General features: G+C 36.4%; 1 protein-coding gene across 9 annotated transcripts in view; it reads right to left on the minus strand.

Annotated features, from left to right (window-relative positions):
• The window catches only part of DMD (dystrophin), a 2,656,945-nt gene that overhangs the window by 1,406,777 nt on the left and 1,229,184 nt on the right, over positions 1-20,984 (minus strand). For all 9 annotated transcript variants that reach the window (XM_027533579.1, XM_027533577.1, XM_027533571.1 and 6 more), the window contains 2 exons: positions 16,818-16,952; positions 15,004-15,153 (listed from right to left, as the gene is read on the minus strand). In XM_027533579.1, the coding sequence (XP_027389380.1) occupies positions 15,004-15,153; positions 16,818-16,952 (285 nt within the window). The remainder of the gene's footprint in view (positions 1-15,003; positions 15,154-16,817; positions 16,953-20,984) is intronic.

Consider the following 20,984-nt stretch of genomic DNA (forward strand, 5'->3'; position numbering starts at 1 on the left):
AACTCTTAACAAATGAAATCAGATTTATCGTTACCAGAGGTAGGGGTTTGGGGGAAGGGGAACTGGATAAAGGAAGTCAAAAGGTACAAACTCACAAGTATAAGATAAGTAAGTACCAGGGATGCAATGTAGAATATGATATAGTTAACACTATTTTAAGCTATATATGAAAGCTGTTAAGAGAATAAAGCCTAAGAATTCTCATCGCAAGGAAATGTTTTGGTTTCTTTAATTCTGTATCTATATGAGATGATGGTATGTTGACTAAACATATTATGATTATCATTTCATGATGCAGATAGGTCAAATCATTAGGCTGTGTGCTTTAAACTTACACAGTACCTTGGGTCAATTACATCTCAAAGGTGGTAAAGAAACTGCTTGCCAATATAGAGATGCAGGTCCAATCCCTGGGTCAGGAAGATCCCCTGGAAAAGGAAATGGCAACCCACTCCAGTCTTCTTTCCTGGAGAATCCCTTGGACAGAGGAGCTGGCGGGCTACAGTCCATAGGGTTGCAAAGAGTTGGACACGACTGAAGTGACTTAGCGTGCATGCAAAGCTAGAAGAAAAACAGGATTCAAATGAACAGCCATCTGAAGAGATGTATCCGTGATGACTGGAAGGGTCCCCGGCACAGAACCTTCTGCCTCTGTGGAGGTGGAGGATGTCACCCTTGTGGTGTTAATGTATTCACCAACCTGGAAGCTTTCTGAACTCCACATTATTACGATTTTTAATGGAGGTTTTATCCCATATGTGTGATCAATTATCAACTCCATTTCCAGTCCCTCTCCCCTCTCCAGAGAATGGGGGCTATGGTGGCAAAAATATCCAAGCTTCTAATCTTGGTTTGGTCTCTCTATTGACCAGCCCCCATTTAGGAGCCCACCAAGAACCTCATTAGAAGAAAAGATATTCCTATTACCCAGTAAATTCCAAGGAGTTTAGTGTCAGATGCTCCTATCACTCAGGAAATTACAAAGGTCCTGTGAGCTCTGTGTCAGGAACTGAGGTCGATGCTGGATGCTGGGGGCTGGTGCACTGGGATGACCCAGAGGGATGGTATGGGGAGGGAGGAGGGAGGAGGGTTCAGGATGGGGAACACATGTATACCTGTGGCGGATTCATTTCAATTAAAAAAAAAAAAAAAAGAACAAAGGATGCTGCTGCTATCCCTATTTACAAGGATTTTAGGAGCTATGTGCCAAGAGTCAGGGCAGAGACAAATATAAACATGTTTCTTATGTTACAAAAGAAGGTACAGCAGATAGAAGAGAAAAATTATTTTCTAATTAAAAAAATAAAAATGAAACATACTATCTTGTCTAGTTTTTTTAAAGAAAGCTGGGCTACTGGGTTTATTATCTGTGTGTAAATGTTACACAGGCCAGTTTTTTTCTTCAAAATGTAGTCACTCTTATCCAATCATTCAATTAAAATTATTATGAGAGCAAGTTGTATAGTCTACCACTCAGCTCAAAATTAAAGTCACCTTGAACACAGATACTTGGCATAACAGTCTGCTTGCAGTGCACTTTTTTGTATAAAGATAATAGTTTCAACACAGAGCATTTAACCCAGGAAAGTCAAAATTTAAGATGCCCAATATCCTTTCTTCCAAAGTAAGGAAAGAAAGTGTAAAATTTAAAAGATGAAAAATGTAATACTAAAAACTATATCCATTGCTAACACTCAAAAAATTAGATTAAAATTCTACCTTTCAAAATACTAAAGCAGTTATCGTTTGTTGATCATCTTCACTGAAATCTTCTTAAATGATAATGTTCTGTAGAAATGAGCCTAAGTTCTGTAACTCCTGCATAAATTCAAAAGCAATTTAGGTGTAAAATTAACCAAATATATAAAACTGGGGCTGGGATCATGGGCTGGCAGCCTGTGCAGACGTGTTGTACTCCATGCTTATAAGGTCTCAAGCTTGGTTTCATGCTCTGCTGTCACTCTCTTTAAATTCTAAGTTTTTGAACAAGGAGCCTGCATTTCCTCCTGTATTGACCCTAAAGTTAGGTAGCTGATCCTGATTACAATAATTTGGGGAAAATGTCCAATAGCTATAAGGTTGAAATAAGAATCCAAATGAAACTGGGTAAGTCCAAGAAATACACTTTTTTAAAAAGCATGAAATTTAAATTAGATGCGCTGGGACACAGTGACATACTGGTAGAGCAAAAATGAATATCAAGTGAATGACTTTCAAATATGATTATAATTGGAAGACTCCAAAAACTAGTCTCTTAGGTATCTCAGGATATAATTTAATACATCCTGGAGATATTGGATACATTAACTGAAAATAATGGAACTCAAAGTCCCTTTTCTATCTACTGTCCACATGACTGCATGAATATGGTTGAGAATAATACGATTATTTTGCTGGTAATTATGGGAGAAAATTACATAACTGACTGTTTCCATTGAAAACTGTTTTACTGACTACTCCTGAGTCTACTTGGGGAAGGAAATCCAACTAAACCATAACAAACCATCTTTGGGGCTTCTCAGATGGCTCAATGTTAAAGAATCCGCCTGCCAAGGAGGAGATGCGGGTTTGATCCCTGAGTCAGAATGATCCCTGGAGAAAGGAATGGGAACCCACTCCAGTATTCTTGCCTGAAAAATCCATGGACAGAGGAGCCTGGCGGGCTACAGTCCACGGGTTCACAAAGAGTCAGACAGGACTAAGCAACTAAGCAACAACAACTGAGTCTACTGTACCTTTCACTAACACTTCTGCTTATTTTGAATTTCTCTCGACAACACAAGCGATATTCCAAATGCTTTCCACTCTCACTGTCTCAAAGGTACCGACCCTCTGTTCTTTCCCTCCAATTTTTTCATGCCACCAACCCAAGACATCCTAAAAAAGAGTTAGCTCACTTTCAGGTACAGAGTCTTTCATGAGTAAAATTCCTCAGCCTCTCTAATCTTCACCTGAAATTATCTTTAAATTATCTCAATTCTTTTTTTTTTTTTTTTGTCCAAAGTTCTTCCTTCCATGTTTGCTCACATCTCCTCTCCTGTAAGACCTTTCTCTTACACAGGAAATACATACGTCTATTGGATCTTTCCTCAGATGACAAACAAGCTTAAACCTTCACTGTCCTGACAGTCGATAAGGGGTAAAATTAGTTCTCTCCTATTACTGAAGATACTGGCATTCTCTCTCTTTCTCTGTCATCAAACATCTCTTTTTTTTCACTTTCAAAGACATGCTAATTCTTTGTTTCCTGCTTTAGTGAGATATATTTGTCACACAACATGGTGTAAGTTTAAGGTGTATGAGATGTTGATTTGACACATTTATAAATTGCAAAATCATTAGCATCCTTGTATTAGTTGCCATCTCCATTCCATCACATGATTACCATTTCTTCTTACCAAACATGAAGGATAACTTATCTTTATGGCCTTTGCTTTTACTGCTGCCTATTTCTTCTTTTACATTAGTTTAATCTCACAGTTGCCCCTCTAGCAACTGAACAAGACAACTAAAATTAATAAGTGAAGGAGTAAATGGGAGTTGTACAAACAGATCCAGCAGGTAGAGACTACTTTTGTAAGTACCAGGTTCTGCTATTCATGCATGGACAATTTAGGGAGAAGAGAAGTAAAAATTATTTTATGCATTTTTATATGCCAAAGAGGAAGTTGAATATTAAAACTTGACTGAATCTAAGTTCCATAACTCTGTATCACTTTAAAGAAAATTCAGAAGTTTATAATATTTTACTCTGTACCTATAGTAACTTTATCTAGTTATCATTAAAATTAGACATAGCAAAAATCTTAGTACATAAAAGAAATCTGATCAGTAATTTAATATACAGATGTATTCTCATTGGCCTAATATTTCTGCTAAAAATTATACTTATACCTTAGTAGTAAAACAAGTGAAGAGACAGCATGTAAAAAAATTGCTTTCTGTAATCACTTGGAGTATAAGGTTAATATCATCTCTGTATGATGAAAGCTTAGGTATAGATAGAAGCCAAGACATATTTTTTTTTCTTAAGGACACACCAATTATAAAGAGGTCTAAAAAAGAATCTAGTTCAAAAGAAAAAATATGAGTGGCTTATACACCTCTTATTGCCTGTCAGACCACATTTAGATCTGCTAAGACTAGCTTTCAGATCTGCTGGAAAGAGAATGTGAAGACAGACAAGAGCACAAGATTACTTTAAGTTTCTGGCCTGAAAAATATAAAGAATGAGTTGACATTAACAGGAATGAGAAACTGTTGGGTAGGTCTGATAAGAGCTTTAATCTGAGTGTGTTAAATTTGAGCTGCCCACTAAATATCCACATGGAGACATAACAGAAGGGTGGATAATACAGCTCCAGAGTTTAGGGCAGAGGTATGTACTAGAGATGACATTTTGACAATCATTAGCATGTAAAGAATATTTACAACCACAACACTGCAGAAAGTATCAAAAGGAATGAGTGAAGAAAGAAGATAGCATGAAGCTTAAGAAATGTTTCCTTTACAACTGGGTCTAGTTCAGCGAAACTTGTTTCAGAATTCTTTCCTATATGTTTATGAGTCAGATTGGCAGGAGCCTTGGCTTCTAGTGCCTTCCGTGGTGGCTCAGGTGGTAAAAGCATCTGCCGACAATGTGGGAGACCCAGGTTCGATCCCTGGGTTGGGAAGATCCCCTGGAGAAGGAAATGGCAACCCACTCCAGTACTCTTGCCTGGAGAATCCCACGGATGGAAGAGCCTGGTAGGCTACAATCCATGGGGTTGCAAAGAGTCGGACACGACTGAGAAACTTCACTTACACTTTAGCTTCTAGTACCATTTTTGTCAATTTTTAAAATTGAAGTATAGCTGATTCACAACATTATATTAGCTTCAGGTATACAACATAGTGACTAAATATTTTTTATATATATTGTATTTAAAGTTATTATAAAATAATTGCTATATTTTTCTGTGCTCTACTATATATTGCTTATTTTATACATAGTGGCTTGTATCTCTTAAACCTATACCCTTAAATTACCCTTCCCCCTTCCCTCTCCTCACTGGTAAATACTAGTTTTCTCCCTATACCTGTGAGTCTGTTTCTATGTTGTCATATAAATTTGTTCATTTCATGTTTTAGATTCCACGTATGAGTAATAACATAGAGTGTTCATTTCTCTATGCCCTAGGTATTTCACTAAGCATAATACTCTAAGTCCATCCACATGGGTGCAAATGGCAGAATTCCACTCATTTTTTTTGGCTGAGTAATATTCCATTGTGTGCGTGTGTGTGCCACATCATCTGTATCCATTCATCTGTTGATGGACACTCAGGTTGCATCCAAATCTTGGTTACTGTAAAAAATGCTAATGAAGACTGTGGTGCATGTATCTTTTCAAGTTTATATATATATATATATTGTTTTTTTTTTTTCCCAGATGTAGACCCAGTATTGGAACTGCCAGATCATATGGTAGTTTTGTTTCTTGTTTTTTTTTTCTTTTTAGGAACCTCATACTGCTTTACATAGTGACTATATCAATTTACAAATCCATCTACAGTGCACTGTTGTTGTTTAGTTGCTAAGTCATGTCTGACACTTGTGATCCCATGGACTATAGCCCACCAGCCTCCTTTGCCCATGGGGTTTTCCAGGCAAGAATACTGGAGTGGGAAGCCCTTACCTCCTCAGGAAGGCAAAATATGTGTCAGGAAAAAGTGATGAATGTCTAACTTTTATCTAATGGGAAACTGAAGACAAGAAAAAAGAAAATGGATTGGCAGGCATAGGTGAAGGATCCTGAATAGGGCTTCCCTCACTCGTGGTGAGGAACTCGTGGTGAAGAACCCACCTGCCAATGCAGGAGATGTAAGAGACATGAGTTCGATCCCTGGGTCAGGAAGATGGGTCTTGCCGACCCAGGGATCAAATCCACTTCTGCTGCACTGGCAGGCAGATTCCTTACCACTGAGCCACCAGGGAAGCTCCTCTGGTGTACTAGGGTCCCCTTTTCTCCACATCCTCAACAACATTTGTTATTCATATACCTCTTTATGTCAGCTATTTTGACAGGAGTGAGACAATATTTCACTGTGCTTTTGATTTGCATTTCTCTGATGATTAACAATTGAGCATTTTATTCATGTGCCTCTTGGCCATCTGTATATCTTTCTTTCTTGTACCATTTTTGTCAAAAAGATTTTCTTGTCTTCTATTTTTCAGCCTGGCTTAATCGGGTTGGGCTTCTATAACAAAATACCATAGATTAGGTAGGTCAAATGGCATACATTTATTTCTCACTGTTCCAGAGGCTGAGAAGTCCACGATGGAGGTATCGGCAGATTCAGTGTCTGGTGTGGGCCCTCTTTCTGGCTTACACATGGCCTTCTTCTTGCTGTGTGCTCAGAATGAGAGAATCATCTCTTTCATGTCTCTTCTTATCAGGGCATCTATGATCTTCCTTTTGGAACTTCTTTGCTTTAGCAAGGCTCTACTGAGGTAAAATCTCAATTTCTGTTTCTCTGAAAATGTCTAATTTGCCCTTGACATGGTGGTTAGTTCAGAATTCCGGGATGAGAGCAATGCTTTCTTTTCAATACCTTGAAAATACTTTTTAAAAAATTTTTTCTGATTCTTTTGTTGTAGCTAAAAATCCAATGCCAGCCTAAGTTTCATTCCTTCAAAGATGATCTGTTTCCTCTCTGGTTGCTAATGTGAATTTGTCTTTGGAGCTCTACAGTTTGACTGTGAAATGTCTAAGAGTGCATTTCTATTTATTTATGCTGCCTGTTACATACTGAGGTTCCTGGTTAAGTAGCTTGGCTCTGGAAATTATTTGTCACTGCATGTGTGCATGCTAAATCACTTCAGTCATGTTTGACTCTTTGTGACCCTATGGATGGTAGCCTGCCAGGCTCCTCTGTCCATGGGATTCTCCAGGAAAGAATACTGGAGTGGGTTGCCATTCCCTTCTCCAAGGGATCTTCCTGACCCAGGGATCGAACTCATGTCTCTTACATCTCCTGCATTGGCAGGTGGGTTCCTCACCACGAGTTCCTCACCACGAGTGAGGGAAGCCCTATTCAGGATCCTTCACCTATGCCTGCCAATCCATTTTCTTTATTCTTGTCTTCAGTTTCCCATTACATAAAAGTTAGACATTCATCACTTTTTCCTGACACATATTTTGCCTTCCTGTTCATACCGTCTACCTCTTTAGGTTTTGGTACCATATTCTCTATGTTTCAATTTCTTCATAACTCATTTTTTCCAACTGTTTCACATACATTAAACACAGCCATTATTTTTCCAATTTCAAAAGAGATAATTTTAATTTTAGGACATATTTTTATCTTTTTCAAAATCTTTCATATCAACTTTTAGTGTCTTATTTCTTCATTCAATTCTATCATTTATTTATTTAATATTTCACCTACTTATTTTGTACTAATTATTTGGCAATTCTAATACCTGAAATTGTATAGGAGGTAGCCTAAATTCACTCTGTGTTGTGTTGTGATTATTTTGCTTTGTGGTGGCTTGTTTTCTTGTGCTTGGAGCTCATCATGAGCTCAAATGTCACACAATTTCATATGTGAGACTGCTAAAGCACATTTCTTTCTAAGAATTTTCATTTGCTTCTCACTAGTGTGAGGGTCGCAAAGAGTTGGGCGTGACTGAGAGACTGAACTGAGTGCAAGGGTGCTGCCAACGTGCAACTCAGTAAGTTCACTCTCTCAGTTGTGTTTGACTCTTTGTGACCCCATGGACTGCAGCACACCAGGTTTCCCGGTCCATCACCAACTCCCAGAGATTGCTCAAACTCATGTCCATTGAGTTGGTGATGACATCCAACCATCTCATCATCTGTTGTCCCCTTCTCCTCCTGCCTTCAGTCTTTCCCAGCATCAGGGTCTTTTCCAATGAGTCAATTCTTTGCATCAGGTAGCCAAAGTATTGGAGCTTCAGCTTCAGCATCAGTCCTTCCAAAGAATATTCAGCACTGATTTCGTTTAGGATAGATTGCTTTAATCTCCTTGAAGTCAAAGAGACTTTCAAGAGTCTTCAACACCACAGTTCAAAAGCATCAGTTCTTCTGCACTCAGCTTTCCTTATAGTCTAACTCTCACATCCATATAGGACTACTGGAAAAACCATAGCTTTGACTAGACAGACCTTTGTTGGAAAAGTAATGTCTCTGTTTTTTAATATGCTGTTGAGGCTTGTCATAACTTTCCTTCCGAGGAGCAAATGTCTTTTAATTTCATGGCTGCAGTCACAATCTGCAGTGATTTTGGAGCCCAAGCAAATAAAGTCTGTCACTGTTTCCATTGTTTCCCCATCTATTTGCCATGGAATGATGGGACCGGATGCCAAGATCTTAATTTTTTGAATAGAGACTTTTAGGCCAGCTTTTTCACTCTCCTCTTTCACTTTCATCAAGAGGCTCTTTAGTTTTCTTCACTTTCTGCCATAAGGGTGGTGTCATCTGCATATCTGAGGTTACTGATATTTCTCCTGGCAATCCATATTCCAGCTTGTGCTTCATCCAGCCCACCATTTCACATGATGTACTCTGCATACAAGTTAAATAAGCAGGGCGAAAATATATAGCCTAGATGTACTGCTTCCCCAATTTGGAAGCAGTCCATTGTTCCATGTCCAGTTCTAACTGTTGCTCCTTGACCAGCATATAGATTTCTCAGGAGACAGGTAAGATGGTCTGGTATTCCCATTACTTGAAGAATTTTCCACAGTTTGCTATGTTCCACATAGTTAAAGGCTTTCGGGTAGTCAATAAAGCAGAAATAGATATTTTTCTGGAATTCTCTTGCTTTTTCTATGATCCAACCAATGTTGGCAATTTGATCTCTGGTACCTCTGCCTTTTCTAAATCCAGCTTGAACATTGGAAGTTCTCAGTTCATGTAAGGTTGAAGCCTAGCTTGGAGAATTTTGAGCATCAATTTGCTAGCATGTGAGATGAATGCAATTGTGCAGTAGTTTGAACATTCTTCGGCATTGCCTTTCTTTGGGATTAGAATGAAAACTGACCTTTTCCAGTCATGTGGCCACTTCTGAGTTTTCCAATTTTGCTGGCATATTGAGTGCAGCACTTTAACAACATCATCTTTCAGGATTTGAAATAGCTCAGCTGGAATTCTATCACTTCCACTAGCTTTGTTCATAGTGATGTTTCCTAAGGCCCACTTGACTTCACACTCCAGAATATCTGGCTCTAGGTGAGTGAGAACAGCATCATGGTTATTAAGATCGTTTTTCTATAGTTATTCTGTGTGTTCTTGCCACCTCTTCTTAATATCTTCTGCTTCTGTTAGGTCTAAACCTGCAGAAACTTTAACTCTCTTTAAATCTCTTGCTTGGAGATATGTTGACTGCTACAGGTAATAAACATTCAAATAAGTGATCCTCACAAGAACAGGACTATGGTTACACATTTTCAGATGAGATGATTATAATTATTCTTACTATTAATTTTATACTTAGAGTAGGGGAGAAACAGATATATTTTTATATTGGAATCTTTTGCAGACAGAATGCCACTATCCCTCATTTTACTGAAGATATAACCTTAGTTTTACATAGAATCTCTGTTCACCTCCCCTCCATTAGCTTGAGCCTGAGGCTCTGATTTCTACTATCTCAAATGGCTTAACTTGACCAAAATCTGGGTGTCTAGTTTTAGCTTTCAGCACTGAGGCAATGCAAGGGTCAGTGCTCATAGTTCTACTAGCAGGACTAGTTTCATCTGATGTTTTTTTTTATTTTTTTGTCCTGGCCTTTAAAGGTTTACTATACTTCCCAGCAAGAGAGAAAACATTTAAAAGTATAGTTATTGGAAATTTCCCAGCATCTTGATGTTTTGCACAGGGCATTTTAGAAAACTTAATCTGTCTCATCCTTGGTAATGGAAGTCAGTCTTTTCTCAATGCATTTGGAGTTAATCAAATCTACCTCATAAAAATAATGTGGGGATTAAATTTAATACCATTTATAACTGTACACTACAAGGACTGACATAAACATGCCCTCAATAAATTATGACTTTTACTATTTATATTATTATACATTGATATTTTCTAAGAAGTAAACATATTGATGAAATCATAAAGCACATTCTTTTATTAGACAAATGGCTTTCCAATAATAATTTTGACCTCATGACTAATATAGAGTCACTTACTCCCCTGGGTTACTTTATAGTTTTCCTTCAATCAATATTTGTCTATTCTTCTCTATTTCTGCTAAGGAAGATGTGACACTGAATGACCAGTTCAAAGTCATAATTACTGGAGCAATTAATGAGACCCTCATGCTGCCTATCTTCAGCATTACTACTAAAGCAGAAACAACCAATTTAGATTTTGCTTCTTGTCTTTTAGTGTCTGCTATTTAATGATAGGTGAAAAACCTATAGATGACTTTAAGAAGATCAGAAATAGAGATGTTAACAATATATAAGATGAAATAATCACTAATCAAAAGAACTGGTAAAGGCTTTGGACTTCTGAATATGTTTGCTTTTAATATTTAATACTCTAAAATATTTTAAATTAATCATCCCTAATATTTTTAAACTCATAATCTAAGATTTCCTAAGATATTAGGAAACCAGTTATTTGCAATATTTACTTCTTACCAAGCAGCTTTTATTTTTAATATAGGGAAAAGGTCACTGAGATTGAAGTTAGTATGGTCAACCAGTCATGTGTCTGGGCTCTAAGAGTAAAGAGTTGGGTCCAAACATAATAGTGTTGTAGTCTTTGATACCCTTTCCATTTCTATAAAATGTAAATATAGAAGACTTTATAATATAGGTTATTGAGATAACACATGAGAAAATGCATGTCAGACATTTGGAGTAGTGCCTGAGCCTTTGTAACAATTCTACTACTACTGCTATTATCATATAATACATTTTGCTATATTGATAACACATCTTCTGTAGCTTGGTGGTGGTGGTTTAGTCGCTAAGTCATGTCCAACTCTTGCGACCCCATGAATTGTAGCCTGCCAGGTTCCTCTGTCCATGGGATGCTCCAGGCAAGAATACTGGAGTGGGTTGCCATTTCCTACTCCAGAGGATCTTCCCGACCCAAGAATCAAATCCTGATCTCCTGCATTGCAGTTAGATTCTTTGCTAACTGAGCTACAAGGGAAGTCCCTTCTGTAGCTTGGTTACTCTGTAATAATTGGATTACTTGGTACCATTTTTGGAAGTGTCTCCTGGTTTGCTAACCATTTCTTAAATCATTACTGTGAGTTGAAAATGTAGTGCCATATGATTATGAAGAGTGAAAGATGCCTTTTCAAGGAATGGAGATAATTTATTACTTATTTGAATGCAAAGTCACACTCTGAAATTAGGAATAGGATCTAGCATATCTCTTTTAAATATTCATAGGCAATAAAAACTCTGGCTGTTTGATTGATTTAACAGGCAACTGAATATTACCTTTGCTCTGCATAATTGCAGTTCTAAGAAACATTAGGTAGGCAATAAAAAAAAACCCACAAAAGTTGGACATAGGCATTTTAATTGAGAAGAAAATGGGCTAAGGCTCATCTTCAAATGAAAGAGCACTTTGTTTATTAACAGAAAAAATAAACTGCCTTTCTTTAGCCAAAAAAAAAAAAAAGGAAAATTATAGCTTTTAAAGATTCAGAGAATACTCCCTAATACCATACACAAAAATTAACTCAAAATGGATTAAAGACCTGAATGTAAGGCCAGACACTATAAAATGCTTAAAGGAAAACACAGGTAAACACTTTGACATAAGCTGCACCAGAATCTTTTTGAGCTATCCCTAGAGTAATGAAAATAAAACAAATATTAACAAATGAAACCTAATTAAACTTAAAAGCTATGGCAAATCAAGAGAAACCATAAACAAGACAAAAAGACAACCCTCAGAATGGGAGAAAACATTTGAAAATGAAACAAATGACAAAAGATTAATCTCTAAAACATACAGACATCTCATGAAGCTCAATATCAGAAAACAAACTATCCAATCAAAAAATGGGCGGGAAGCAGATGTCAGACAAAGATGTGTTATTGAATTCTAGCTATTGAAATGTGATATCTGAAATTCAAGATGGAAAAAGAGACAATGGGGATCAGTAAATATTCATATTTACATACCAGAGCTGTATTTTTCAAGGATGTTTTGCTTTAGATTAAGTAAAAGTTACTCAGAAAATCTTAGATCTTTGAAATATTTTTCAAATATAATTGCATTTCAATGAAAATAACTGCATTTCAAAAGCCAGAACTTTCAACAACTTCCAGATTAAGAAGTGAAGTCGCAGTTAATTTGAAAAGATGATTGGAGAGCTTTTATTCTATTATATGACTAGCTTAAAAGGAAACTTCTGAATCACCTATAAGTTCTGATTCTTTACTTTTACGCTGAGGTCACATTCCTCTCCCCTGTCCGTCATGGGATGGCCTCCTCCATGAAGTACACATCTGGTTTAAATTCCTGCCATATGTGATAAATCAATGCCTAACAGATAATAAATTTGGAAGATTGTATTCCCATAAAAAAAAAAAAAATGGGCGGGAGACCTAAATAGACATTTCTCCAAAGAAGACATACAAATGGCTGACAAACACATGAGACACCCCGATTTTAACTTGTGTCTCCTCCTAACTCTTTGATCATTTCTTTTTTCTTTGTAAACACTGTTTCCTCAGCTGAAAATTTGATGTGGATGTAACTCCAAAATTCTATGTTGTTATTTTTTTTTTTTTTTAATCTTGGCTTATCTGGGGTGATCTCCTGAACTCTATAGTTTTAATCAGTATGTAGCCTGAAAAGTTTTCCATCTTTACAACTTGTTTAAATCACTCTCTTTAACTCCAGTACTGTGCATCTCTCTTTTACGGATTAGGGAAAATCCCCACCTGGGTACTCCATAAGTACTGCAACAGATTTCGTTGCTGTTCTGCCACATAACACGCTAATCTCAGATCTCTGAGTTCACCTGAAGCTTTGGTGACCAGTACGTGCACACACTGCTAGATTCCCACCTTAAACTCCCATATTTCTCAATTTTATGGCTCTAGGCAACCCAGAAGTACTGGGATTTTATGCACCCAAGGGCAACCCTCCAACACAAAGGGAGGAAAATGGGTGAATAAATGTTCCAGTTTCCATTAGCCCAGTGGGACAATTCTAAGTGTGCTCTGTGACACTGGTGTGCTACATGATTTCTTTAAAGCTCCCAGTGGGACTGAGCCCAGTAACTCACAGTGGAAACTCACTCATAAAAGCATCCTATATCAGCCTTCCAAACTTTCATTCTCCATTCTCCCCATGTGCTCACTTGCCTTTCTTGGTATCACCTCCCAAATAAACTACCAGCACCTAAGGTCTCAACTCAGGGTTTGCTTCGTGTTACTATCAAACTGAAGCATGCATACTTGGCTTAATGGGGGCAAAACATGACATATGACCTTTTACCTTCAAACTAGTTTTTTTCCTTACTTTCTCAAAGTTGTTTCTGAAAAACACCAGATAATCCATCACCTAAATCAGAAGAAACCTAGATACTTTCCTGGAATTTGCATTTTCTTTTCTACATGTCACCATCGGCCTTGCCTTCAACTGAGCTAAAATATCACTTCTTACTTGGTCTGTCTGCCTACAGTCTCCCTATCTCTTAACCTCCACTCTACTCTCCATAGTCTTCGCAGAAGTTACATAATATGAGGATGGCACCTCTCTTCTCCTTCCCTCTCATATATTAAGCCCTTCAGTGGTTCCCTCAGTGCATGGTTAAGTGCATGGTTGGAGACCAGACTTTTTGGGAAGCGTCGATCTCCCTGAGCAATTTCACTGATGCCTGCTTGTTCAGGCTCACCTTCAGCCACACCCCCATTTGCATTGTGTGTTCTAGTACAACCGAATATTTCCAATTTTCTGTATGTGCTCGTGGCCACCTGTCTGTAATTGCCCTCCTATAACTGCCTATTTGGCTGTCTCCTATTCTAATTGTAAAATGTAGTTTACAACCAATCTTCTCTAGGAAAGCTACCCCAAATACCTTCCAATGCTGACCCACATATATCTGTGTCCTTTTCTATGTCCTCTAATCCTCTGTAATCACTTTTAATGCAACATTTTGCATCCTATAAGGATATTATTTTGTTTTTATATCTTAGAACACACTAAAAAATCAATACACTTTTGCTTAATTAATCAATGTCTATAAGTAGTGAAACAGAGGAATTTTCTCTTATCATCAAACCTTCAAACAGCATCTCACATATTATAAATGCACTTAGCAATTGGATATGAAACTAAACTTCATTATGAGGTGTTTTTTTCCTTTTTGACAAATAATCTATTCCTGGTTTAGGAGAGTGTATGCAAAACATTGTTTGATTCAGAGAAATATGTTATTATTTTTTCAATTTTGATTTGGAAAAACTCGTACCATGTGCATTAATTTTAAATATGAAAAGCCTTCTGTTATATATAAATAAAAACTCATATTATTTGGGAATAAACAATATCCAGTATCTTGGTTACTAATAAAATCACCTGTATTATTAACAGATACATATGGACATAACAAACATGTGTGCACATGTTTGAAGAGCGAGAAAGAGATGGGTGATGATGCCTATACATATTGGTTAATCTTGCAGAAGGAAAAAGAACTGTGGTCAGATAAGATCTGATTTTGAACACCAGATTAACTATTTACTCATGTGAAGATCTGAGCATGTTACTATACCTGGTCTCTTTCAGGATTCCTATTAAAATCCATAGTTTATAAAGGTTTTGTAAGATAAATTGATATAACACAAGTGTAACTATTTCAGCCATATCTAGCACTTAATAGTTTCTACAACCTGGAAGCTGAACTAATATCTAAATTATTCCTCATTTGCCTAAGAGGCATAAAGGTATTTGCTAGACATTTATGCAAATTAATTTTCAGATTTTTTTTTTTTTCACTTTGCCTGCCATACCTCTTCATGTAGTTCTCTCCAACGAGAATTAAATGTCTCGAGTTCTTCATTGATCAGTTCATCCATGACTCCGCCATCTGTTAGGGTCTGTGCCAATATGCGAATCTGATTCGGGTTATCTTCTGAATGTTGCATCAAATTTTCAAGTGACTGAAATAAATTTGCAATAATTACTACATCTCTTCTTTTTCTAAATTCACTGAATTAATCCAAAATGCTCAGCATCTTCTGATTTACATATAATTAAGTTATAAGCAACCTAAACCAATATTCAACTGGGATAACAAACCTGAAAGATAATTGTTACTTTAAAACTATCATGCTGCTCCATGTGAATTTTCAAGGGCTTGTGGCAGGACTATAGAATAGGGTACAGAAGTGATTCATGTCCACCTGCTTCTCTGAAATTCTACTCTAAAACCTGGAGGATAAGACACTCAATTTCCCAACTTCTCTCACAGTTAGTGATGGCCAAATGACATGATTCTGACAATGTAGACATTCAAGAGCAGAATTTCCCTTCCTACATTAAAAAAAAAGTCACAATATCTTTGGAAGAAATCCCTTTGCCCTTCACGCTTTTTCACATACATGGATTAGAGGTAAAATAGCCATCTTTGGACTGGGAGGCAATAAGAACAAGGATGAGGTGCTTCTATCTGTTGATTTGGTATGATAAGTGCATGATCACATCTTTTGTTCTGGCCGTGACTCTTTCACTAATGTGTAAGTTTGCAATTTTGTCTCATTTCTTTTGGAAGATGAATCAATGTTTGGTCATTGAACATCTCTGAATAAGACAGGGACAAAGTCTGTCTATAGTCTGTTTGAGACCGGGTCCTGTCTCATTATTTTTTGATACCTCAAAGTTTTACAATTCTCTTGAGAAAATGAAGTTGGATATAATCATGCCCAGGTTTATGCTGCAATGTATAGGATTCCAATTCTACTCAGTCAAAACCATTTTACATTTTCTTAACATTTTATTTATGTACCTTGTTTTAGCGGGTTTACAAAGGGGCTGCACCACAAATGGCTTTATACACAGTATGTATTAATAGACTAAAACTACATATTCAATCCCAATAAATTCCAGAATTTGCCATTGTTTTATTCCCACAAAAAAAAAAAAAAAACTACATATTCATTACATATAAAGGATTATCCAAAAGCACAATAAAATGGATAGGACATGAATGACTGTCAGAAATTCACATAAATCAAAGTTTATACATGCAAACTCCTTTAAATTTTACTTCTTAAAGACCTCCAAAGGAAAATCTGAAAATGTACTAATATTCTATATATAACTAAAAGGTATGAACATTTTAAAGATACATTCCCAATAACAAAGCATGCCTATTTCATACCTTGAAACATTCTGAAAGTTATAAATTTATGATTTTTAAATAATGTAAAATTATGCTCCAATTCAATGATGGTAGCTGTTAAAGTGGAAATCTTTTACATTATTATCCTGTTTAGCTCTATTCCAATGGAGCAAAATTGTGCATTCAAACTGTATCTGCAGGTCTGTAGTAGATTTAAATAGGTAAAACAAAATGTCAACATAGAACTTAGTGATATAGCAAAAGGCAAATGTCCTTTGTAAGAGGTTATTTAAATCCTCTTTAAAACCTTTAGACTGGAAGGTTCATAGTGGAATCAAAGGTTTTATCCCAAGTGCTAGGGCTGGGGAAGGCATAGCAACTCTCATATTTGTGTGGTTTTCTTTGAGTTTATTTCGTATTTGGTTCTTGACATCTTTCAATAATGCATATCAATTATCATAATTATATTAATTCACTACTTACACTGAGCACCTCGGAGATTTCCTCAGCTCCACCAGGAATATTTTCAGTAGTCTTAAGCTTCAATTCTACTTCATTTAGCCACTTATTTGCCTTTTCCAAGTATGACAATAACTCATGCCAACATGCCCAAACCTCCTGTGAAAGAAATGAAGATCATGGATGAAATGTTTTGATAGCAAAGTGAATGTGTGACTCTGGTATTTGCATTTTTAAAACTTCTAAAAATAAAACCTATTTTACACCTTTCATCTCTCCTTTGCAGTAGATCATTGAAAATGCAGCTAGTCATTTTGAGCATCTAATACATTTATAATTACAAATCATTAAGGAAAAATTGTATTACATGAATAAATTCAAGATTCAGTGATTTACTTTTTTAAATGAAAAAATCACCAACATTACAGACTGGGAAATACAAAAATAAGAGCATGCATAGAATTGCACATATAAACCTAACATCACAACAGATCAGCTACTACCACTTTCTCTGACCTCCTCTAAATTTCATCATATATAAACACCTAGATAGTTAAAAGTACAGATTTAACTATAGTGTCTTTTTAACATTATATGTTATAATTTTTTCCATATTACTAAGAAGATATAGTCTAAATAAAAATGCAATGTTTTACTTAAGTGGCTATAGTTTGGTTTCCTTAAAAATCAACACTTACTGTAAAGGTAGACTACTTTTAGTTTTGTTAGCTATTATATATATGTGTTGACCATCATCATGAATGGTCCATCACGACCATCCCTATTTCAAATTATTTCCTAATGGTATATTATAGAAATATAGATGCAAACTATCTCAAGGATATAAGTATTTTTAAATGACTCTTGATATACAGTAAAAAAAATAATATTCAAAAAGAGTCATACATGAAAAAGCAAAATTTTAAGACTGCTACCAGAAAATATAAAAGAATATTTTTTGACCTTGTGATGGGGAAGTGTATCTAAGACATTTTTTAAAAAGCTGACCATAAGAAATAGATAAATAAACTTAATAACACTAGAATTAAAACTTTCTATTCATCAATACACAAGGAAAAAATTGAAAAAGTCTCAACTTGAAGAAAACAATTGCAAAATTAGTAATAGATGAGTAATACAAAAAGAACACCAAGTCAGTTAAAAAATGAACAAATAACCTAATAGAAATTTGAAATAAAATCCTAAACCAGTATTTGAAAGAAAAAGATACATGTGTATGATAAATATTTACTAATATGTTCAGACTCATTAGTAACCAGGAGACTATATATATCAGTATTACAATGAAATATTTATTATTTTGATTAACACATGCTTAATTTGACCAATTCAATTGTGAGAGGAGATTAACACAAATTTGGATTTATTGCTGGTGGGTATGTATAGTAGAATGGCCATTTTGGAAAACAATTTATCATTCCCAGTAAGGTAAATATTCACATACGTAGCAACTCAACAACTCCACTTTTTGATACATATCTTCAGAGAAACTGGTTTGCATGGAAAACAAAGACAGTTACAAGAACATCCACTTCAGTATTTTTGTAATAACCAAAAATTAAAAATGAGGAAAAGAGCCTTAATGTCCAGTGACAAAATAATGTATACATATACCATATCATACTTCAGTTCAGTTCAGTCACTCAGTCATGTCCAACTCTTTGCAACCCCATGAATCCCAGCACGCCAGGCCTCCCTGTCCATCACCAACTCCCGGAGTTTACTCAAACTCATGTCCATCGAGTTGGTGATGCCATCCAGCCATCTCATCCTCTGTCGTCCCCTTCTCCTCCTGCCCCCAATCCCTCCCAGCATCAGAGTCTTTTCCAATGAGTCAACTCTTCCCATGAGGTGGCCAAAGTATTGGAGTTTCAGCTTTAGCATCAGTCCTTCCAATGAACATCCAGGACTGATCTCCTTTAGAATAGACTGGTTGGATCTCCTTGCAGTCCAAGGGACTCTCAAGGGTCTTCCCCAACACCACAGTTCAAAAGCATCAATTCTTCGGCGTTCAGCTTTCTTCACAGTTCAACTCTCAAATCCATACATTAACCGCTGGAAAAACCATAGCATGCTGCGATTCATGGGGTCGCAAAGAGTCGGACACGACTGAGCGACTGAACTGAATTGAACTGACTAGATGGACCTTTGTTGACAAAGTAATGCCTCTGCTTCTTAACATGCTATCTAGGTTGGTCATAACTTTCCTTCCAAGGAGTAAGCATCTTTTAATTTCATGGCTGCAATCACCATCTGCAGTGATTTCGCAGCCCCCAAAAATAAAGTCTGACACTGTTTCCACTGTTTCCCCATCTATTTGCCATAAAGTGATGGAACCAGATGCCAGAATCTTGGTTTTCTGAATGTTGAGCTTTAAGCCAACTTTTTCACTCTCCTCTTTTACTTTCATTAAGAGGCTCTTTAGTTCTTCTTCACTTTCTGCCATAAGGGTGGTGCCATCTGCATATCTGAGGTTATTGACATTTCTCCCAGCAATCTTGATTCCAGCTTGTGCTTTTTCCAGCCCAGCATTTCTCATGATGTACTCTGCGTATAAGTTAAATAAGCAGGGTGACAATATATAGCCTGGAAGTACTCCTTTTCCTATTTGGAACCAGTCTGTTGTTCCATGTATCATACTTGCACAGAGAATATAAAAGTGAAAATGAAAACTTCAAGGAGAACCTTATAGATGAGGCCCAGACACAAAAATGTTGGGCAAAAAAGTAAGCCCTAGTAAACAATATATTACAGGTTACCACTTTCTATAACCCTCAAAACAAGCAAATTTGAGTAGTATATTGTTGAGGCATCCACATGTGTGTGATAAAACCCTTTTTAATAAAGACCATTTTCTGGATTAAGGTTATGTCTGCTGGTAGAAAGTAGGAAGATGCATTAGATAAAAAGAATATTTTAACAGTCATTTTCCATTAGCCTTGTTATTGTAAATACTGGGCAAATGTATAAATCTACCACTGCAATCACTACCACCTGCCCTGCTACCCCTTTGCCATCACCAAAAATAAATATAGGAAGGACATTTTATCCTAAGAGAAACTAAAAATTCTATCAGATTTCCCATATTTTCACTTTTTCTCACAGCCCTTGAAAATGATGGAGAACACTGTCTCTGAGCCTACCAATTCTTGCCTGGTAATTCATGTACAGTTTATCACAGAAAGTGTAATTAAGTATTTTGCTTTAAAAAGTGATAGAAATCTTAAATCTGGGTCACTTCCAGCTCCTGCTGGACTACAGACTATCTTCCTTCTGGGCAAATATCCCAGTGGGAAAATATAAATATCCCGTTAAATAGCCAAGTGTACTTTAGAGCTTTGAAGATAAGGAGATGCGATTGGTAATGTGTCTTATTAACTTTGTTGCAGATTGAGATAATGAACTACCTTGCTGATTTAACCATCAGGATAGATGGCCTCTTGTGTCCTGAATGCATCTGAAGGGCACAGCTGGAGAAGCTAAATGTACTGACTTTTCAGGTCACCTCTGCAAAATAAAATATAGTCTTGCAGCCTGAATTGGAGCTAAAAGCCACTTAGAATAATTGTTAAGCTTAACAATTTGGAACTTAACATTACTTTGAAATCACCAAAGTCAAAGTGGCTTTGAAAAAAGTACAAGAGAAAAAAGAGACTTCCATTAAAAATGGTAAATGGAGGTGATTTGGTAATCCCTTCCCACGACCTGCTTTGGTCATATTAAAATGATGCGTGTGTGCTAACTTGCTTCACTTGTGTCTGACTCTGGGATCCCATGGACTATAGCCCACCAAGCTCCTCTAGAAACAGTATTTAAAATGTATTTCAAATTCACAGCTGATTTATAAGAGAAGTATGAAAAGTCCTCAGGTAGTATAAACAGTAAATATTGGGAAACTAAGTGTAACAAAAATACTGCCATATCCGAACATAAGAGCTGGGGTATTCAAAACAAATTTCCTATGGGAAAAGACATACTGGTCTCATGCATTCCAGAGAGATGAAAAGCATAAAGCTGGGTGTCACCTATCCTGGAAACAAGAACTAAAAAATCCCCATCCATTGGGGTGTAAGAAATTAGCAAGAAAGCTGAGAATCCTTTGGATTTTGATTGGAAAATGAGTATTCACACTAAGAAAGTGAAACCCAAGTTTATATAACACATGAGGAT

This window comes from Bos indicus x Bos taurus, chromosome X, assembly GCF_003369695.1.
Source record: "Bos indicus x Bos taurus breed Angus x Brahman F1 hybrid chromosome X, Bos_hybrid_MaternalHap_v2.0, whole genome shotgun sequence".
NCBI classification, from domain to species: Eukaryota; Metazoa; Chordata; class Mammalia; order Artiodactyla; family Bovidae; genus Bos; species Bos indicus x Bos taurus.